This window comes from Artemia franciscana, chromosome 10 (genome assembly GCF_032884065.1).
Source record: "Artemia franciscana chromosome 10, ASM3288406v1, whole genome shotgun sequence".
In the NCBI taxonomy this organism is placed as follows: Eukaryota; Metazoa; Arthropoda; class Branchiopoda; order Anostraca; family Artemiidae; genus Artemia; species Artemia franciscana.
Genome location: NC_088872.1, coordinates 8,285,895 through 8,309,699, shown reverse-complemented (window position 1 = coordinate 8,309,699; position 23,805 = coordinate 8,285,895). Strand labels below are relative to the sequence as shown.

Genomic DNA, 23,805 nt, shown 5'->3' with positions numbered 1-23,805 from the left:
TACTCCAAAATATTTTTATTGCAAAACCAAAAATTGGCCAAAGAGGAATCTATCTAAATAGCCTAGCTGTTTCTTTCGTGTTCCGTCAAATTAAACTGAAATTGGCACCGGGATGTTTTTATATAAACTGTTGTGTGAGTATATACAGGTACTACAAAATGTAGAAAAGTGGAATTACTGGCTCTTGACTTGTTATTATTTTTATTTATTCATCATCATCATCAGGAACAACTCCAAATCCCTCGTTACTGGTTTCATAGAAAGAAGGGGCTTCTGAGCAGGGTAAGGCGTCTTCAGCTAGGGTGCATGTCAGGGTTTCTTGACTAAAAATTGTGAGGTTGCCGCAAACAAAACTGAATTGCGCTGTTTCTTGACTCTGAAAAAGAAAAGAATCAAAGTATTTAAAAAAATGAATAAAAACATTCACAGTCACAGCAAGTGATTTTTCGTGGTTCAAAATGATTTTTTTTCTGATTTTTGAAAGCGATATTTTGACATATTCATCATAATTTGGATCTCCTGAAAAATTCGTTGTTTCTCGTACTAAAGGTAAAATTTTATTTGCATTCATTTACTGTCACTCGTTATTGGGAATAAGCTTTATATTTTTCAAAAGTAATAAACTGGCTGGAAGCACTATGGAAATGAAGTCAAACTTTCTGGTTTTGTTCTAGGATTTTATAAATTTCCCGCTAAATCATTTTTACCTTCAAGCTTTTTGATTTGTTTTTATTTTCAAATTGAACTGATCAAAGTTCGGAAATGAACAAGGGAATTCCATAGACCCTACAACCATCAACTGGGCATACTTAATAAAAAAAATGGCAACACCGATTAAAATGTAATGCTGCTCTACAAACTTCGTAGTTTTGAACTAAACATAATAAAAATGTAAAAAAAAATAATCATAGGATTTAGGTATGAATAGGCCCTAGACGATTCCAAGAATCACAAAATGTTTTCATTGTAATGTCATTGGTACTTCAAGGTTTCTTTTGATTTCCCCCATTCTATCAAAAAAGACCAGATTTTATTAAGTGTAGAGATCCCGTATATCCGAAGGTAAGATGGGTTATCGATACAAGATAGTAGAATGCATTGATAATTATTAATATTCCTCCTTCCCTTGTACTCAACATTGGCGTTGACTACAGGTAACGTTTGTTACCGCCCGTTGATTGGCCAAAATATTAATACGGCGAGAACCAAGCATTAGTCAATAATGTACAAGTTAGTCAATACTATAGGACGTGGGTGAAGAGAAAAGAAATCCGACTCTTTAAATTAGGCTTACGATCATGAAAAACATAAGCACTAAAGTTCTTATCTTTTTTTTATCTTTTAGCGTAATTTTGGCTGCTTTGTTAAAGGAGAAACCTCATTCTCTAGATACAAGGGGTCTGGGTAGTACTGATTTTGTTTCTTAGAAAACTCATATTTTTCTATGCTTTCCCATTAAGAAAAGCTTGGAAGTTAAGAAGCAAGACGCCGGCCAAGGAAGGGCCTTCGGGACCATGCCCCTCAGAAATACCAAGTTTTCCTCCATATTTTCCATGCATTCTGGGTATCTCATGGTTGTCGTGAATTCTAGCTTCTGCTCTTATGTGTTCTAAAAAAAAAAAAATGTAGCATGGCTATAGCAGACTTTTGTTGCGATATCTTATGGTCTAAATATCTTTTCGTTTCAATCTATTGTTTCATTTGTATATGCTCCAATGATACCTCATAGAACCATCCAATGGGAAGGCTATCCTTGGAATTCACTGTACATGGTTTAAACTTGCATACTATCCAAATTCCGAAAATACAAGATTTTAGAGTGTCAAAGGTTTAAGAGCCCAAACTTCAAATTTAAGCATTCCTTAATATTAGGGATCCTAAATGAATTTTCTATCGTGGTATTTGTTGGGGTAACCGCAAAACAGACTACACGCTGAAAAGAACTATTAGTTAGCAGTGTTATTTACCTTGCCCTCAGCATCTACAACTGGCTGGCAAACGTGGAAAATTTGACAGTTGTTATCTACATCAGCATAGTATCCATAATTTTTCCCTTCGCAGCTAAATGTTGTCTTCAATTCTTCGTTCAATAAGGAGTCTGTGCCATCTGGTAAAATGTAAGCCATTCTAGCGTAGGCAACAGCGACCAAAGAAAGAGCGACAAAGCTGGAGAAGCGGAACATTATGACCTAGAATGAAATAAGTTCACATTACAACGTGACGTAACGTTACGGAAAAGTCAACACAGCAACAACAACATGATTTTCTTGATGAGTAATTAATTTTTTTTTAATTAAAACAGTAACACACTTTTCCTTGATCAACAACCTTTCACCTTCGATCAGAATTCAAATTTCTGTCTCTGCTCCACGTTTTTAATTTTTGACCTTACCTTAGACCTTAGCTTGCTTTTATGATTGTGTTGATTTAAGACGTTGGTTATGATGGTTTTATGGTCTCTTATGCTAACCGGACCTGAAATCTGAAAGCTTGTTCTTAACCTAGCACAACTTACCCACGTAGTATAGAAAACTACGTCCGTAGTGTGAAAACCGCTTTATTTTGAATCAGCTATAGATAAATATAAACGTCATTCTTTGAATAGGGACGTAGAAAAGAGTTTTGATAATTGGTTTCGTGGGATCAGTGGAGTCAACATACGACAATTTAGGGGAGGGGGATTAATTTTTCCATATCTAGGGAGGCACATTTCTTGTTTCCTTCAATTTTCAATAAAAAATCCGCCCTTCCCCAAAAAAAAGGTATTTTCCAAAATCTACCGAAGGGCGAAAAACTTGGTGGTGATACAGACCCCTCAGTTGACGCTCATTGGCGGGATCTAGATCGGTGGGATATAGTAGCGGTAAGAGACTTGTATTAAAGGAACTGATAATAAACTGACAGAGTTTGTGTATTTATGTTTCTTTTTCCATATATTAATTTTGTGAAAGTTCTTTTATTGCAGATTAAGTTATTGTAACTATGGTACAAAGCTCAGCAAAGACAGTGTAACTAACTAAAGTACCCTGGAACAGGAGCATACAGAGGGTGGCTGAGGGTCCCTGAAACCTTAAAATTCACCACATTTAAGGGCACTTTGTACATATCTGTCTTAGAGCATCTTTCATAAACGTAACTAAAAAGCATAAGAATAGATCGAACAGTTCGTGGTAACGAACTGTAGTAAGGAGCGACCCGGCTCAATAGTAACCAAAACTCTAAAAAATGGAATTTTGATACCAATAGCTACATCAAAAAATCGCATTTTAATGCTAATTTCAAATATATAACTTTCATCAAGATAAGTCTGACCTATCAAAAGTTACGAGCCTGCGAAAATTTGCCTCATTTTAGAAAATAGGGGAAAACACCCCCTAAAAGTCATGAAATCTTAACGAAAATCACACCATCAGATATAGCGTATCAGAAAACCTTATTGTAGAAGTTTCAAGCTCCTATCTACAAAAATGTGGAATTTCGCATTTTTTACCAGAAGACGAATCACGGATGCGTGTTTATTTGTTTTTTGTTTTTGTTTGTTTTTTTTCAGGGGTGATCGTATCGACCCAGTCGTCCTAGAATGTTGCAGGAGGGCTCATTCTAACAGGAAATTAAAAGTTCTAGTGCCCTTTTTAAGTGACCAAAAAATTGGAGGGCACCTAGGCCCCTTCCCACGCTCATTTTTCCCCAAAAGTCACAGGATCAAAATTCTGAGATAGCCATTTTATTCACCATAGTCAAAAAACCTAATAACTATGTCTTTGGGGACGACTTACTACCCCGCAGTCTCCCTGGGAGGGGTTGCAAGTTACAAACTTTGACCTGTGTTAACATATAGTAATGGTTACTGGGAAGTGTACGGACGTTTTCAGGGGGATTTTTTTTGGTTTGGGAGGGAGAGTTGAGGTGGGGGGGGGTTACACGGGAGGATCTTTCCATGGAAAAACGTCTCATGGGGGAAGAGACTTTCAATGAAGGGGGCGCAGGATTTTTTTGCATTATTTAAAAAAACAAGGAAAAAATAAATGAGGGGTTTACTTCCTCATAATACCTCGCTCTTTACGCGAAATTATTTTTAGTAATTTCAACTGTTTATTCTACGGCCTTTGTGATTCAAGGGTCATTCTTAAGGAATTGGGACAGAATTTAAGCTTTAGTGTAAAGAGCGAGGTATCGACAAGGGGTGAACTCCCTCATATACGCAATAAAAATATACGAATACAGAAGTTCGTTACGTAAGTTAATTCGTAAATTACGTATATTTTTTACTAATGAAAATGTTCGTAAAACAATTAAAAGTTCTAGTTGCCTTTTTAAGTAATCAAAAAATTAGAGGGCAGCTAGTTTTCCTCCCTCTCTCATTTTTTCTCAAAATCTTCCGATTAAAACTATGAGAAAGCCATTTAGTCAAAAAGAAAACTAATATGCAAATTTCGTTTTAATTATTTATGTGCAGAGAGCCAAGATCAAAACATGCATGAATTAAAAGACGCACAGAAATTAAATAAAAAAAAGTTTCTTTTAATGAAAGTAAGGAGCAACATTAAAACTTAAAACAAACAGAAATCACTCCGTATATGAAAGGGGCTTTTCTTCCTCAACGCCCCGCTCTTTACGCTGAAGTTTTTTCCTTTTTTAAAAAGTGGAGCTAAGAGAAAGAGTCAAACTTTAGCGTACAGAGGGAGGCGTTGAGGAGGAAAAGCCCCTTTCATATACGGAGTAGTTTCTGTTCGTTTTAAGTTTTAATGTCGCTCCTTATTTTCATTTAAAAAAACTTGTTTTTTTTTATTTAATTTCAGTCAAATAGGCACAGAAATTCATACAAATGAAAAGTCAATCCTTCAAAAAACTAATTAGTGATTAATAATTGATTTCTAATAATTGATTACTAATGGATTATAGATAGATTACTAATTAGATAATATAGATTATTATCTATGTAGATATAGATTATCGATATAGATTACTAACTATATAATAGATTACTAATAATTGATTAATCAATGAATATGGACACATTTATGCTCTAATGACCGAATTACTACTGATTATAATCGTGGGATGACTGACTTATTATTCCACCTGTTTTGAGGGGTTGTAGAACTGAAAAGGTTAACAGATGATGCACTAGAGAACACGCTCGTCAGCATTTCTGCATTATTTAAAGGAGATGACATTGTCAAAGAAATTTAAAATGGACGTTTTACACTTTGGGAATGTTATAGAGTCTGTCACAGAGTGAGTTACCCCAACTTCGGTGATTTCGAATTTTAAAGTTATGCGAAGCCTAGCTGGGCCTTTCGAATACCTTGAATTTTTGTTATCTTGAACCAGAAATGCACCCTTACAGAAGATCCGCCCCCAAAGTCCCTGATTTTCTGGGTACTTTATATTCAAATTATCAATTTTTTTTCATTATTGTCAAATTTCTTATCAAATTTGTTATTTTTGGTTTTTTAATTATTGCCGCTTCCCCGAAAATAATTCCTGCGAACATAACCCCTTATATTTGTGCTTAACTAATTAAGAGTCGGAGTTGTGACTATTAATTATTCACTGAATATCTTTTTAGCAATATTTTTTTTTGTTCCATACCAGCATTACGAGAAAGTGCTTATTTTTAGATCCTCAAAAGTTTGTTTTGGTAATTGAAAATTACTATTCAATTAAATCTGAGCAATAAGCATTATTTCTGAATCATTATTTCCTTTGAATGTTTATCACTAGATAGCCTCTTAGAAAATACGCTTTCAAGATATTGCTTACCACAGGCCGCGATTTACTCTCTACTAGGCTGTAAGTACAGATATAAGTAACTCTCATCATCAGTATCGTTAGCGGTGAAAAACACCGACTCTGCAAACATGCTTTTAATTCCATAGATCACCATCTTGGCGAAGGCGTAAAAATAAACGATCGGTAAAAATGCCAAGTGTGTATTGGGCATAGGAGTGTTTAAAACTCTCGCTTATAAACGTTGACATGTCTGTTAAGTATTTTCAAAGCTTTGCAACTATTATAACACTTATGCTAAAAGTTATTGTAATATTTGCAAAATAAAAGAACAAGTATTATAATTCAGTATAGTACCAAAAAGTTATTAAATATTCAAATAGTTACAATGCTTTAAAATAAATACTAACGAATCACATACGTCTATCTAGAATATAAAATATTTATTTAATGAGATTATTCTAATATATAATAATGCAAAACAAGGTGCTGAAATTATTTTAATATATTATAATGTTCTTATGATTCAATATAAAATTATGAATTAAAACAAGACTTAATTAAAATTCAAAAGTAAATAGCAACAATGACAAAAGACATTGATCTATTTAAATCGCAAGGCCGTGCAAAAATTTGTCAATATTGACGTTTTAAGCAATGTATTGTCTCTGTGCCAATTCATTTTTAACGTTCTGTTGTGTTTCTTCATTAGTATTCTATTTTTGCAACTATTATTTTACAAGGTTCAAGATCATTGTGTACTTTTGCATATAATACAAGTTTTTATATTCCCCATAGTAATTTCTGCTTCAGTGAGTGGGTTTACATTTTTGGTTTATTTTGTCACGTAAGTGAATTTCCGTAGCCTATCTTCTTCCGCAATTAGTCTGTCTTCCTTAGATTATTATATATAATAGTTCTAATAACGACACGCTTTAGCGGTTCAAAATCGAAATGTGTTACGTGCAAACATGACTGGGAAGTTTCAGTTTGTATAAACAAGGTTATATCCAAATTGGTTTAGATGACGAGAAATTTGCAAAATAATATAATGCGTTTTAAATCAAGAAAAGTGCAGCAAACTTTGGCTCCTTAGATGCCAACTCTGGCTCCTTAGGTGCCAAAAATAGCAGAGAAATTTCAGTTTGTATAAACAAGGTTATATTCAAATTGGTCTAGATTACGAGAAATTTGCCAAATAATATACCGTGTTTTAAATCAAGACCAGTGCAGTAAACTTTGGCTCCTTAGACACCACTTTAGATGATACCAAAAATGGCAGACAAATTTCAGTTTGTATAAACGAGGTTATATTCAAATTGGCTTAGAATACCAGAAATTTCCAAAATAATATACTGTGTTTTAAATAAAAATAAGTGCAGTAAACTTTGGCTCCTTAGATGCCAAAAATCGCAGGGAAATTTCAGTTTGTATAAAAAAGGTTATATTCAAATTGGTTTAGGGTTTGAGAAAATTGCAAAACAACATACTGTGTTTTAAATTAGGACCAGTGCAGCAAACTTTGGCCCCTTAAATGCCACCAATGGATTCATCTTGGGAGTGGTGCATCTAAGATTATGCAACTATAACGTTATCATTTTCAGTAAAGATGTGTAATGAAAACACGCTCCTAAGGGAAGGACTGAGGGACTAAGGTCCCCAGGGCCTAAACCTAGAGGTTTTCTAATTTAGAAATTTAAACTAGGCATATAAAGCGTCAAATCGATATTTAAATTGCTGGGTCTTTTATTACAAGCACAAGTAGCCACCCTGTTGCCAAGTATCATAAAGACTTTTTCTTATAAAAGTCGAAATTTTCAAAAAAAGTTTGGTCTTACGTATTCGCTAAATAATGATTTATACATTTAAGTGAATTTGTAAAAAAGTACCATAGGGTCTACAGTACTTTACCACCCCAACCACCCTCCTAATGTGTGAAAATGTAGCGAAAATTATACATTTTTAGGTGTTTTCCGGTTCCTGATTTCGCCACAGTTGATTCTATTTATGGGTTCACAGATTGAAACAAGAGTGACACAATGCAAAATGCATGGGAAATTTATAATTTGGATTATAAATTTTCACATTACGGGTTCGAGATGGGTTTGGGTTCGAGGAGCTGAGGGGTAGAATCAAACTTTAGAACTAGGGGGGAGAAACCAGAGCTTGAAAATACCATCATGGGGCACAAAATTACCTCTGGATCCCCTCATGAGATTCATTCTCCTGACTCAACTACTTTCTAGATAGTGAATAGTCCGTCATCTAAACTATGACCCAAAATAGGTACCAAGAAGGGTTTTTAGTCCACCACAACCCCCTTTTTGATGGGTGAAAATCCCATCATCTAAAATATTACCGAAAATAGGTACCAATAAGAGTTTTCAGTCCACCACCTCGACCCCTTCCTTGCTGGGCGAAAAGCCCATCATCTGAAATATTATCCAAAATAGCTACCAAGAAGAGTTTTCAGTGCACCACCTCGATCCCTCTCTTGATTGGCAAAAAGCCCATCATCTAAAATATTACCCAAAATAGGTACCAAGAAGGGTTTTCAGTGCACCACCTCAACCCCTTTCTTCCTTGAAATTGGTAAACAATTCAGTGAAAACATGGCTCGATTAAGTCCAAGGACTCCGCTTAAAGTTAAAATAAAACATTAATGGGACCTATTTTAGTAGAATATTTTAGACCGTACCCATAAAGAAGGAGTGGTGGTAAGAGCTCGGAGAAGGGGGAAGACCCATGAGTCACTTACTCAGAGAAGAATTTTTTTTTAAATGATCACTTACTCACAGAGAGGAGAGGAAAAAAGAGAAGAGAAGAAAATATTAATAAAATAAAAACTATAGAAATAAAACTAAATAGATTGAATAGACTAAGTTAATTGAGTAGATTAGTAGATTAATTAGAGTCCAATAAAATAATAATTTTTTAAACAGACCGAATGAGTGGGACCTTCGGGCTGATTCGGGTAACTTATTCCCCACAATATGACTCGCAATTAGAGGATTAAAATCTGACCTTAAAAGGAGTAAAAGGAATTTGAATATAATTTTTTGTACTACGAAGATTGTAAGTATTCTGATCAGAAAAGATGGCGGAACATTTAGGGCAGGGGGAGTTCACCATGGAGCTGAAAAAGAGCCAAACATGCACACAAAAGAGCATACAGTGATTCGAGATCAAGTAATAAGATAACTCCTGAACGATTAGCTTCCTTAAAGAGGTTTCTAACTTTATTGTAAACCTTAGAAAGCGGTTTTAACAGTGAAGGAAAGGCTAAATCCATACTATTGGACAGAAAGAAACGTAAGATTGGATCAAGCAGTGAAAAAGAATGTTCAAAATTGACCCAGAAAAAATATGTTTAAGTTTAAAATACCGATACTCCTGCTTATCTCCATTATAATCAAATCAATGAGACGTTTGTCAGACAAGTCTTCATTAACAAGAATGCCCAAAAAACGAAAATTTCGATCTTTAGAACCATGAATTACCCCATTTGGCTGGTGAATTTCAGATAACTAGGGATAAATCTGAGAAAAAGGCGAAAATATAAAAAAACTAGTCTTAGGGTTAAAAATTTAGGGTAAGGTAACTAGCATCAAGCCATAAAATTGCTCTCTCAAACAAAATTTTCAATCAAATCCAGGTTCTGATTCGCTATTTCCCGAAGCATCAAGGGTGCTGTCATCAGCAAAACAAACAAGGGCATCAGAAGATGGCAAACTATAGTTGGTAGTATGGGCAAGGGAAGGTTTAGGATGACCAAGTCTACAGCAATTAAGAAGTTTCTGCTTATTTACTATATAAAAAAGATCCTTTACATAAATCAAAAATGGAACAGGCCCTAAAACTGATCCCTGAGGGATGTCGAAATTCACTTGTGAGGGTGAACGGAAAAGTGGATCAACATAAATTAACCTATCATAAAAATAAGACTGAAAACAAGAAAATATATTACCCCTAATGCCAAAATGAGAAATATTCGATAGAAGAATTTCATGGGTTTAGGAATTGAATGCCTTACGAATATTCAGGAATATAGCAGCCAGAATTAATCCCGAATCTAATTCAGAATGTATAAAGTTCAAAAGGGTCATTCAGGCATGTTCAGTGGAGTGCTTCTTTCGGAAACCAAATAGAAAATCATGGAGTGCTTCTTTCGGAAACCAAATAGAAAATCATGAAGAAATTCTTAGATTTTAGAAAAGTAAGGAGACGAGAAAGCATAGCCTTTTCAAAGATTTTAGCAAATACTGATAAAATTGGTCGACAATTTACTTGATCATTTCTTGGTCCACCTTTATACAGAACAATAATCCGAGCACGCTTGAGAGCATCCGGAAAAACTCCACGTTTGAACGAAAGATTAACAGGTTCTCTCAGAGGCAGAACTATTGAAGGAAGAATAGATTTAAATACCTTAGTAGGACTAGAATCTGGCCCAGATGACGACAGGTTTCATTCCCTTGCACACCAGCTTTGTGCGTCAACGCCCAACATTTGACGTATATAGAGCCAAGAGAGTTGACTAGCTATTACCTCCTTTATTCCTCCAGAAGGCTAAGAATACACAAAACGGGTAAATTCGGTAGTTTTTGGAAAGTATGACACTATTCTGGAAGCAACTTCCCCCCTCCAAATCCAGAATCTTTTTTAAAAATATAATGGTACCCATGCCTTCACCCTTTAGACAGAGAGGTAAAGCACATATCCCATGGGATGAGGTTCTTACGAAGCTAAAAAGTTTGAAGTTTACAAAAATGCTTACACTTGATGAAGAGTTTATCCGTCTAAATCACTGTCAAATCTGGATAGTTGAACGGAGGAAAGAAGAATCTTATAAGGAGTGCTGTTGCAGCTTCTCAACCCTGAGGCACTTTTTCTCGTGATCAGCAACTAAACATGCAAACTCCTGCGAAGACCCTCCCACGCAGTTTAGCTTGGGGAGTTTCTTTTAAATTTAATGTCTATAATTATTATACAAGATGTGAGAAGGTCGTGGATAAGAATTTTGAAATCTTCAAGAAATTAAATGCAAGGTGGAGATTATAATTAGTCATTATGTTGTTTTCGGTAATCACTTTGCTCATTGGGCTTGGTACTTCAAGGCTGTCACAAAACAGCCCTTCTTTTTTAGTGTCTAAGTATTATTTGTGTAAAAAAAGCAGTAAAGATGGATACACTTATGAGTGTCCTACTAATGTGATTTGGGATCAAATATCCCACTGGGATCGTATAGTGGGATCAAGTATCCCACTAGTCAATAAAAGCATAGGCTGGTCAGCACACAGTTTTTCTATAAATTAAATAAAAAAACAAGTTTTTTTAACAGAAAGTAAGGAGCGACATTAAAACTTAAAACGAACAGAAATTACTTCGTATATGAAAGGGGATACTTCCTCATCAACGCCCCGCTCTTTACGCTAAAGTTTGACTCTTTCTCTTAGCTCTACTTTTTAAAACAGTATACAAATAGAATAAATAAATAAAGAGCAAGCTATTGAGGAGAAGACGAACCCCCATATATACATCATAATGTTCGTTTTAAGTTTTATTCTGTTCTGTTAATTCTGTTCGTTTTAAGTTTTAATGCTGCTCCTTACTTCCAGTTGAATAAAACCTTTTTTCTTATTTATTTTCTCGTTCTTTTTTTTAAATAATACTAGAAAATCCTGCGCCCCCTTCATGAAAATACTCTTTCCTCACGATAAATTCCTTCATAGAAAGCTACTCACACGTAAACCCTCTCTTCCCAACCCCCTTCCCCCCCAACGTGAAAACGCCCCCCTGAAAACGTACACTTCCCAATAACCACTAATATATAAACAATAGTCAAAGTTAGTAAATTGCATCCCCTCCCCCGGGGACTGTGAGGGATTAAGTCGTCCCCAAAGACATAGTTATTAGGTTTTTCGACTATTCTAAACAAAGTGGCTATATCACAATCTTAATTCGGTGACTTTGGGAAAAGAATGAGCGTAGAAGGGGGCCTAGGTGCCCTCCAATTTTTTGAGCTAACCAATCGACTTAAGAGTATTTGAGAACTGTACATTAAATCCACCTCTCCGCGAAATACTGAGCTTTTTTTTCTATAATTTCTAAGCTTTGGGTAAAAATTTAAATTTTCTTAAACTTCTTAGGGACAGTGGGGATAATAATCATACACCTCGGGGCTCTTATGTAAGTGACAAGGATGTAAATATTTCGTGAGAAAGTTTGAGATACGTAGGAATAAAAATCTTTATATAATGCACTATTTTAACAAAAACCCATGCCCACTTGGGTAAGTCTCATGTTTTCAGTGAACTTTTTCGTTGGTTAGATCCCTTCAACCGGGAATTATTTGGCCTAAAGACGAACTGAGCTATGCTTTCAAAGTCTCTTTTTTGGAAGGATACTCCTTCTCTTTCAGGCTCAGGTCAGTGCACACTAATGAGCTTAATAATTATGCGTACCATACATACCCACAGAAAAAGGAAGTCTTATTATGCCTTGTCTTATATACCATAGCTATTTGACTTTGATTCTTATAGTGCCACAGTACCACTAGTGCCTCAAAGAAACAGAAAATTTGCTTGCAAGTAAATGCTATGACTGAGAAACGCATCGCTCTTTCCAACTTATTAAATAAAAAAACTAGTTTTTTTAACTGAAAGTAAGGAGCGACATTAAAACTTAAAACGAACAGAAATTACTCCGTATATGAAATGGGTTGTCCCCTCCTCAACGCCTCGCTCTTTACGCTAAAGCTTTTAATTGTTTTAAAAAGTAGAATTGTGGCAAAGAGTCAAACTTTAGCGTAAAGAGCGAGGGATTGCGGAGGGGACAACCCATTTCATATACGGAGTAATTTCTGTTCATTTTAAGTTTTAATGTCGCTCCTTACTTTCAGTTAAAAAAACTAGTTTTTTTTTATTTAATTTCTGAACATTTTGAATTAATGCATGTTTGATTTTGGCTCTCCGCACATAAATCACTGAAATGAAATTTGTATATTAATTTTTTTTTGGGCTAAATGGCTTTCTCTTAGTTTTGATCAGACGATTTTGAGAAATAAGGGGTTGGGAAGGAGGCCTAGCTGCCCTCCAATTTTTCGGTTACTTAAAAAGGCTACGAGAACTTTTAATTTTTGACGAACGTTTTTATTAGTAAAAAATATGCGTAACTTAAGACTTAACTTACGTAACAAACTTTTATATTCTTATATTTTTATTATGTGTACGAGGGGGTTTGTAAAAATCCTGCGCCCTTTTCATTGAATTTTTCTTCCCCCATGACATATTCCTCTAATGAAAGATCCTCCCACATAGCCCCCTCCCATCAACCCCACCCCCCAAACCAAAAAAATCCCCCTGAAAACGTCTGTACACTTCCCAATAACCATTACTATATGTAAACACTGGTCAAAGTTTGTAACTTGCAGCCCCTCCCCCAGGAATTGTGGGGGAGTAAGTCATTCCCAAAGACATAGTTATTATGGTTTTCGACTATGCGGAACAAAATAGCTATCTCAAAATTTTAACTCGTTGACTTTCGGAAAAAAATGAGCGTGGGAGGGGGCCTAGGTGCCCTCCAATTTTTTGATCACTTAAAAAGAACACTAGAACTTTTCATTTCTGTAAGAATAAGCCCTCTTGCGACACTCTAGGACCACTTTGTCGATACGATGACCCCTGGGGAAAAGAAAGAAAGAAAGAAAGAAAAAAAAAAAAAAAATAAACACGCACCCGTGATTTGTCTTCTGGCAAAAAATACGAAATTCCACATTTTTTTAGATAGGAGCTTGAAATTTTTGCTATAGGGTTCTCTGATACGCCAAATGCGATGGTGTGATTTTCGTTAAGATTCTATGACTTTTAGGGGATGTTTCCCCCTATTTTCCGAAATAAGGCAAATTTTCTCAGGCTCGTAACTTTTGATGACAAAGACTAAATGAATTGAAACTTATATATTTAGAATCAGCGTGAAAATTCTATTCTTTTGATGTATCTTTCAGCATCAAAATTCCTTTTTTTAGAGTTTCGTTTACTATTGAGCCGGGTCGCTCCTTACTACAGTTCGTTACCACGAACTGTTTGAAAATAATGCCAGGCTTGACACTTAGGCTAGCTGATGTAGATGCATGTAGTTGATGCTTGTAGAGGAACGATCTCATAAAAGATAAGATAATTTATATCTCCAGATGTAAATTATCATTAGCAGATTTAAGCTAATGGATTACAGCACATTTTTACAAGGAATGATACGATAGTAACCTCTTTTTTGCTTTAATTGCAAGTAGAAATATTCTTCCCCTCAAAACAGGCTATACCTCTAGTCTCTTTGAAAACGAAGCAGAAGAGACATATATATTTAAATCGAAAACGTTAATAAATAGTCTGGGGGTAGAAACTCCGCCCAAATGTGTATGCAACAAATGCACCCCTACTTGGGAATAAGTGGTAATCGTAGAAAACCTCAAATCAACCCGTACTACAGATTCTGCCTGGCCACTTTTGAGACCCTTGACTATACATTGCTCACACGCACAAGTCAAAGCAACAAGGCTCACAATTGGCAAAAAAAAATAAAATGATCGGGTTTATGACTTTTAGATTGGAGGTAAAATTTACTTTTCAAAAGTAAATTGGAAATGGGGGGAGGGGTGCAATTTTGTTAGATTCCTTATAATTAAAACATAAAAAAGTATTCTTAAAAATATACTGGAACGGGCTCCACCTGAGGCTTAAATACTCTGAGTACATGCTAAGTAGTAAAAATGTTCTTAATATAGGGGCATTCAAGATACCCCTTTAAACTAGAAGTTTCTGCAGTATTATCCATACAGCAGTTTTTTTTATCCTAGCCCCTTGCTGAAATTGCTTATTTGGGAAGTTAAATCATTGGCACATGAAATAAGGATAATGCTGCATGCACCATCTAGGGCTTTCGTTAGGGGGGGGGGGTGTCTTAGGACTTAAGAATCAACGGGGCACAGTAAAAGTTTTTTTTTGCACCAGAGAAATTCATATTTTCAAAGGTAGAAAGGGTGGCCACGAAGAAATCTGCCCCTGCTTCCGGTCTTGGCTCTCCATGAGCCTGGTAGGAGCCATAAATAGTACGGAGCCCCTTGACTAGTATATAATCTTTTCACGTAAATTAAAATAACTAACGTTTTATCTAGAAACCGGAAAGGGATCATTGACCTTTCTGATTAAGGATGCAAAAAACCTGCGAATCTTCTTTATTGTAAAGCTACATTCATTTAGGGGTAAAGGTACACGCATTTGTCTTCCAAGCAACATAATAAACAGGTCTACCAAGTCGATAGCCCTTGAAAGCTCATTATATTTAATTGTGCAATCTGAAGCCTGCGTAGCTCATGAATTGTTAACGCAAAAACTTGTTTATTCTAATAACTAAAGAAATAAAGTTATTCTCAAGGTTCACCTCAGAGCCAAAAAAGGTTGACCACCAAGATTTTTTTGCGCCCCATGTATTTTGTGAATGCAATTTTTGAAAATCTTTACTGGGCATTTTCGTTGAAAAAATTAAAAAAAAAAATGTCCTCCTTGATTTGAAAATAATATTTTTACCCTCCGTAAATTCCTGTGAAGTAGTGCCACTGGTCTGCGACCGTTATAACGATTTTTTTTTTTTATTGCCAAAGAAAATTTACAGTTTCAGGTGTATTGAGGGGACTGAGGTATAGATCCTAATAGGTACTTACCCTGGGATCCGTTGATTTGACTATTCAACAATAAATTTACAGCAAACAACTTCAACGTAGTCTTGACCGTATTTCTCCATGGCCAGGGAGGAACATGGAAGAAAAAAAGATATATAGGCTACCAACAACAACAAAAAAATATTAAAAAACAACAAAATATTCAAATATTTTTTACTTTTCTTAATAACCTTCATTCCATTCCCCCTCTTTTTTTATTCTTCCCTTTTGAATCATAAACCTCCAGTTTCAATTGTACCTACATCCTACCCTGTTAAGTCCTGGAAATATGTTTCTTAACAATTTATTTTATTGTCTAATAAATATCATGTATGTTTTTCGAAATTGCATGAGTGATTTTGGAAAATGGATGTAGCTTCTTATTGTTCCTAGGGGGAGAGGGCAATAGACCATCTTAGGGGATGAATTTTGCTATCTTCGGTCAAAATGAAGCTTACAACTCCTTCTGAGGATCTTTCTATGAGAGGGGAAAATTTTTCTATTGGGCACCTCTTGCTACTCCAGAGAGGAATACCAACCACCTACTACGCCCAAGAAAAATCCTTCGCTACTCAAAAGTAAGAGAACTAACCACAAGAGCAAAGATAGGATGCCTGAAATTAAAACTAAGCTACAATGGAGTCTTTCAGGTTATACTCTGTACAGCAAAAAAAATGAGTCAATAATAGTTTCTTCTGTTACTTGTTAGCAGATAAAGAGAAAGTTATTATGAGTAATAAGTCAACTTGAGTTGTAAACTGGCAGCATTAAGATTATTTACCTTACTGCAAGTAAGGAGTGAGATTAGAACTTAAAACGAACAGAAATTATTCCGTATATAAAAGAGGTTGTCCCCTCCTCAACGCCTTGCTTTTTCCGCTTAAGTTTTTTATTGATTTAAAAAGTACAATTGTGAGAAAGAGTAAAACTTTAGCGTAAAGAGCGATGCGTTGAGGAGGGGACAAACCCTTTAAATTTTTTTATTTAATCACATAAGAAGAACCAGGTTTGATGCTGGTTCCAGACATATAAGGTTCAATGATTTTAAACTTAAATATTGATAGTCATTAGCATTAGAACATTTTGATTTTTCTGCTTCTAGTCCCGTTGTGTTGCATGTTTTCACTAAAGGGCTAATTTTTAAGAATTCTAAAATTGTAGGGAAATATAGGGAAATATTGGCGAATTATAATGAAATAGCCTGTTTATTTGGAACGTTTTTTTTTTCAAAAATGTGTCGCCTAAACTGCGAAGCAGTAATTTTTGTCCGTTTTAAGTTTCAACTTTGCTATTTGCTATCACCAGAAAAACTTTGTTTAAACAAAAAAATTTTAATACTTAATTTATAATACTTTAAAGAATTAAAAAACAAAGAAAAAAAAACTCCAGAAGGATGGTCATCGATACATGTTTATCTCGTAGTTTTCCCTTTTGTTTTTTAACAGTTTTTTCGAAGGGTTGATCATATCAAACCAGTGGCCGTGGAATTCCGGCAGAAGTCTCCTCAAAAGGATATTAAAGGTTCTAGGGCCCTTTTTAAGTAACAAATAAGAACACAGCCAAGTTCTGGTCTTTGCAATTTTGCGTCATAAATCAACATTTCTGGCTTCAGAACATTTTCGAGTAAAGATTGTAAGGTAGCAAATTGGCTTAGTAATATGGAAAAGCAATTTACAAGACTTATGTCGCGCAAAGGCTTATTTATCCCAATATACACGCGCGGACCACACACAATAAACCGCTATAAAGTATTAAATTACAGCACAAAGACCAACGAAGATAAGAGTGGAAATCAGTGTATCCTACTATATATGTGAGTGTTAGAAGGTTCGAGTCAATCTGGAAGGTGGAGAGAATACCCCTCACTTTGATTCATTTGGGGAATCTGTTTGGACTAAGGGTACAATATGGATAATGAGGGTGCAATAGCTCCCTATTTATTGCGGAAATCAGTGGCGTAATCAAGGGGAAGGGACATTGAAAAAATTCTTCTTTGGTATTCTTATTGAAAAATTGCTTTTCGGTGCCTTCATTTAAAAAATTGATAAAAAAAAAACGAAATCGACCCCTCTACTAGATTTTGAAAAATACATTTTGAACTCTCTCCCTAATTCCCATGAATTGATATCACTGGTGGAAATGGTATATCTTAATAGGATGAAAATTATTAACATAATTGAAAATGAAATACAACACCCCCCTCTCCTCACTTGGTTCTTGAACTTATTTTCTGATAGTGAAAATGAGTGCTATAATAATAATAATATGCCCTCTGCATGCAACACAAATGCACTAAAGAGGATTATAAAAAAATGAAAAGAAAAACAAATAGGGCAGAGGAAAAAATGGAAAAAAAACCTCGCTTGCACTATAAACATTATTGCTCTATAAACCTCGCTATAAGTACTACAAACAAAACATGTCACACTACTACCCCCTCCCTCCATACCCTCTGCATCTTCTGCTGCCGGAGTGAGCTGTCACATCTCTAATCCAGAGAAAACATCCTTAAATGTTTGGGGCTTCTTGATATCACTCGGATAATAATTCAAAAATGAATCTTGATTCTAGACACTATACATCCTGGTTGCAGCGGTAACTGCAACCTTCTAAAGGACGAACCACGACCCATAGTAACCCAAAATAGGTTATTTTGAAAACATATCAGATCTAAACAAAAAAGTATATAATTGGAACCGCCATGACCGAAACCGCTATAGGCTACATGATTCTTACTGGTTGTCTTACTTAGTAAAGTGGTGTGTCTTACTTAGTCCCCTGGCTTGAAGAACCCCTGCTAGAGGTATACTTTTTGTCCCCCTTTTTTAAAGCAAATGCTTATAGTTCTTTAAAATAAAAAACAATTGTCTGTAAATAATAATACTGTAATTTATTTGTCAATGATCTCATGCTATGAAAAACACAAAAAATTATTACAAAACTATTGAGCGGGGTTGCTGCTTACTACAGTTCGTTACCAAGAACTGTTTGAACAAGGAAAAGCAACCTTTTTTGCATGGGAAGCACTTTTATGTCCTCTTTTTTCTTCTGATTTTTCCTTCTCCGCTGCTAGAGGTCTACTTGAACATCATAGAGAGCTGTTCAAGGGATCACGTTAATTTGGAAGTAGTATATTGAGTCTCTATGCACTATATTTTTTGGCTCAACGGATGGAAAGTCAAATTAGCAACGTATAAAACGTAGAAATATTGTCATGTTAATTTCAATACAATACAAACTCAATACAAACTTTATCACGTTAATATCAGATATATCGCTTTGAATCCAGAATCTGTAGAACGACGCACATAAAAAAAAAGTATCATCTAAAAGGTACAAATATAAACTTAAACTCAGTGAAATTAATATCAGATACATCGCTTGAAATTCAGAATCTGTAGAACGACGCACATGAAAAAAAGAAAAAAAGTGGTATATTAATATTCTTCTGTTTTTGCATTATCACATAGACTAACAAAATAGAAAGGTAGGAAAAACCACTGAAGCATCATCAACATTTCTTTTCGGATGATGACCCTAAATTTGCATAAGTCTTTTAAAAACCGGTTAAAGTCACATATTTTCAATACAAACTAAAAGAGAATGGGGTGAGCTTGTTACTTCTCAAATAGTATCTTCCTGTAAAATAATACGAAAAAATAATAGTAACTCGCGATCATATCTGGATGCAAAAATTAAACTTGTAATTTTTTAATAGCTATAACCTGAGTGAAGTGTACCTGATAGATGAAAAGGTCGAATCTGGTGCGCTCTGGCTTATGAAGGCTTTTATTAGAAAATAATCTAGAAAAGATAAAATCTAAAGCTGGGCGGAAAACCTTAGCTTTTGAACAACATGTGATCAAGGCATGGCTTCCAAGGAGGGGTGGTGAACTACTTTGAAAAAAGGAAAGGAAATTGGACGGGCTGAGTGAAAATAAGTGAACTTGCATGTGAAATTATTGGTAAATTGACAAACCCAAAGAATTTGGAAAAATTCACAATACTATTGGGTTCTAGAGGGGATAGGGCCCTGAAAGATTGAAACAATGAAGATACGGAGACTGAAATATTTAGGTTATAATTTGTCAATGCAAGGGGAGCAAAGAACCAGTATGAATGGATCATGCACGCACGTGGGGCACCAAGCCCCTCTCTCCTTGTGTATGTTCCTCTAGTGGATTTCATCGTGAATAATATTGTTACTCAGACAGGATTCTACTCTTATCCGTTAAAAAATAATAATAATAAAAGAAAACAGCTAACAATAATATCTTGAGGCAAAAAATGGAACACTTAATTTTACTGATAAAATGTACGAAAAATATAGGCTATCCTCAATTTAAAAATATTGAAACTTTTTAAGAATGTGTACTAAAAAGCTTTTGTATGGAGGAATGGAGACTTAGTATATTTACAGAGAAAATGAGAAATTACTACCCCATCCTTCCTTGTCAAAAAGTATGTTTTGATTACATTATTTTAGTTTTATGAGAGAGAAAACTCGTCACTCCAAAACACTTAAACACATTATTCTACGGGCATATATAAGAAAGGGAAGGCAAATAACCTAATTAATTTTACTCGTCGTTGTATTCACCCGTCATTGGTATGTCAAAATATGAACCAGTAAAAAGAATACAAAACCTCATTGATGTTTTGTAAGAATTCTTAAGCTCAGCTCTCTAATTTAATCCCTAATTAAAGTTGCTCACCATCAGAAATAGGGGGCGACAACTGAAAGGAGTGGGATGCATTAGTTCCCATATATTTTGCTCTTCCTTAGATCTTTACGAATACATTTTAAATATTTTTATTTTAAAATCTATGAGTTTCAAGGTATCAAGGTTTTTCTATGAAAAACTTGGAAAAAAGAAGAAAACTGTCCCCTCCACTAGGCTTTGAAAATGAATCCCTCCAAAATTTTTGTGAATTGACACCACTGATTGAGCATATATATATATATATATATATATATATATATATATATATATATATATATATATATATATATATATATATATATATATATCTTTTTCTTGCGTATGTGAGCATCAGAATAATTCTCTATTCCAGAAATCTATCGATCTGTAAATTCATAATTCAATAGACTTGCGTTAGTAGAGTTCTAGCAAATAACACTAAGCTTTATATTACTAATAGTGAAGGATATTTAGAAACTAAACAATTGAAATAAACAATCACACATATCTAAATTCACTTGTAGGTCTACCTAACGCTTTTTGCAGATTCCTTTCTAGCAGGAATAACTAATATAAAAAGTAATTACATTTTAAACCGCAAACACGCTTTATGGACACCCTTTATATCTCCCCTTTGGTCTGTAATTAAATTAAGATATAGACCTACAACAAAAAATGGTAATGGATTTTGGCTTTTAATTGATTGCAGCAATTGGATTGTCTTGGAGTGAGGAGTTTTCCCTCTCTTGTTTTTGTAACGGTATAATTTACGTATTTGTTTAAGATTGTTTGAATTCATTTCATTTTTTACATTTTTACATTTCATTTTATTCATTTTTTACGCCTAATGTAAGAATCATATGTAGCACTAATCCCCATCCAAGCGGCTAAGGAGGGTTGACACCAAATACGTTGTACTGTCGATCATATTAGTGCATTGAATGAGGGTCTTGCCTATACACCCTGTAATTTTAAAAGTTCTAGGATTTCTTTTCCACAGTTTGTTACATTTCCACGTAGTCCGCCTATCTTCGAAGTTTTTTTTGAATATGTAACCCCATCCAAATTTTGGAATTCCCCCAATTTCTGCATATGCTCCTACCGTCGTTGATAATTCGCTGCATAATTTTTTTTTTCAGCTGATCGTAAACGCTTACATAATTGTATTAATTATTTGGTCACTAACAAGCAATTATTAAATATCATACCTTAAACAATATTTGATTACTGTTTATAATGTCTTTCAATGCTGTTTTATGATACCGTTAAAATATACATTAAAATACCGTTAACACAGTGGTTACTAAGAACTGGAAAATCTCAACAAGAGCTAAGAGCTGATATGGCACTTGTGACGAGGCAAGAAGAGCTAAGAGCCAAGAGATCATATGGTATTAGCTCTATCAAAATTCTATGAATCAATAGATTGATTTAAAAGGAAAATAGGAGGCTTAATGCCGGTCAGGATTTAAAATAAGAGCTCTGAATCACAATGTCATTCTAAATATCAAAATTCATTAAGATCCGATCACCCACTCGTAAGTTATAAATACCTAATTTTTTCTAATTTTTCCTCTCTCTTTAACCCCTCAGATGTTCGAATCTGGGAAAACGACTTTATCAAGTCAATTTGTGCAGCTCCCTGACACGTCTACCAATTTTCATCGTCCTAGCACGTCCAGAAGCACCAAACTCGCCAAATCACGGAACCCCTCGCCCCAACTCCCCCCAAAAAAGCGAATCCAGTACGGTTTCGTCAATCACGTATCAAGGACATTTGCTTATTCTATCCACCAAGCTTCATCCCGATTCCTCCACTCCAAGTGTTTTCCAGGATTTACCCCTCCAACTCCCCCCAGTATCAAAAGATCTGGTCGGGATTTGAAATAAAAGCTCTGAGACATGAATTCCTTCTAAGTATAATTTTCATTAAGATCCGATCACCTATTCGTAAAATAAAAATACCCCAATTTTCACGTTTTCCAAGAATTCCGGTTTTCCCCTCCAACTCCCAACAATGTCACAGGATCTGGTCTGAATTTAAAATTAGAGCTTTAAAGCGCAAGACCCTTCTAAATATCAAATTTCATTAAGATCTGGTCACCCTTACGTAAGTTACAAATACCTCAATTTTCAAAATTACCCCCCCCCCCCCCAATTCAACCAAAGAGAGCAGATCCGGTCCGATTATGTCAGTCACGTGTCTTAGACAGGTTTTTATTCTTCCCATCCAGTTTTATCCTGATCTCAACGCTTTAAGTATTTTCCAAGATTTCCGGTTCCCCTCAACTTCCCCCCTCCCCCAATTACGCTGGATCCAGTTGAGATTTAAAATAATAAATCTGAGTCACGAGGTCCTTCTAAATATGAAGTTTCATGAAGATCCGATCACTCCTTCGTAAGTTAAAAATACGTCATTTTTTCTAATTTTTCAGAATTAACTCTCCCTCCCCCAATAGAGCGGATCCGTTCCAATTATGTAAATCAAGTATCTAAGACTTCTGCTTATTTTTCCCACCAAGTTTCATCCCGATCCCTCCAATCTATGTGTTTTCCATGATTTTAGGTTCCCCCACCCCAAACTCCCCCCAATGTCACCAGATCCGGTCGGAACTGAAAAAAGAGCTTTGAGACACGATATCCTTCTAAATATCAAATTTCATTGAGATCCAATAACCCGTTCGTAAGTTAAAAATACCTCATTTTTTCTAATTTTTCAGAATTACCCCCCCCCCCAACCACCCTAAAGAGAGCAAATCCATTCTGGTTATGTAAATCATGTATCTAGGACTTGTACTTATTTTCCCCCCAAGTTTCATCCCGATCTCTCGACTCTAAGTGTTTTCCATGTTTTAGGTTTCTCCCTCCCAACTCCCCCCAATGTCACCAGATCTGTTCAGGATTTAAAATAGGAGCTCTGAGACATGATATCCTTCTAAATATCAAATTTCATTGAGATCCGATAACCCCTTCGTAAGTTAAAAATACCTCATTTTTTCTAATTTTTCAGAATTAACCCCCCCCCCCGCCAACCACCCTATAGAGAGCAAATCCGTTCCGGTTATGTCAATCATGTATCTAGGACTTGTGCTAATTTTTTCCCACCAAGTTTCATCCCGATCCCTCCACTCTAAGTGTTTTCCAAGATTTTAGGTTTCCCCCTACCAACTCCCTCCCCAACGTCACCAGATCTGATCGGGATTTCAAATAGCAGCTCTGAGACACGACATCCTTCCAAACATCAAATTTCATTGAGATCTGATCAACCGTTTGTAAGTTAAGAATACTTCAGTTTTTCTATTCTTTCCGAATTAACGGGCCCCCCACTCCCCCCCAGATGGTCAAATCGGGAAAACGTCCGGTTAAAGCGGGAAAAATCCGTTCTGGTTATGTTAATCATGTATCTAGGACTTGTGCTTATTTTTACCACCAAGTTTCATCCCGATCTCTCCACTATAAGTGTTTTCCAAGTTTTAGGTTTCCCCCTCCCAACTCCCCCCAATGTCACCAGATCTGTTCGGGATTTAAAATAAGAGCTCTGAGACATGATATCCTTCTAAATATCAAATTTCATTGAGATCCGATAACCCGTTCGTAAGATAAAAATACCTCATTTTTTCTAATTTTTCAGAATTAATCCCCCCCACCCCCCAA

At 35.3% G+C, this 23,805-nt stretch overlaps 1 protein-coding gene across 1 annotated transcript; it reads right to left on the bottom strand.

Moving 5' to 3' along the window:
- LOC136031734 (U-scoloptoxin(01)-Cw1a-like) lies at window positions 1-10,661 on the bottom strand. The gene is made up of 3 exons (XM_065711441.1): window positions 10,511-10,661; window positions 1,968-2,189; window positions 1-376 (listed from the first exon to the last, which is right to left on the bottom strand). Exons 2-3 carry the CDS (start codon window positions 2,181-2,183, stop codon window positions 206-208), a joined length of 387 nt encoding a protein of 128 aa, XP_065567513.1. The 5' UTR covers window positions 2,184-2,189; window positions 10,511-10,661; the 3' UTR covers window positions 1-205.
- Window positions 10,662-23,805: the final 13,144 nt, after the last annotated feature.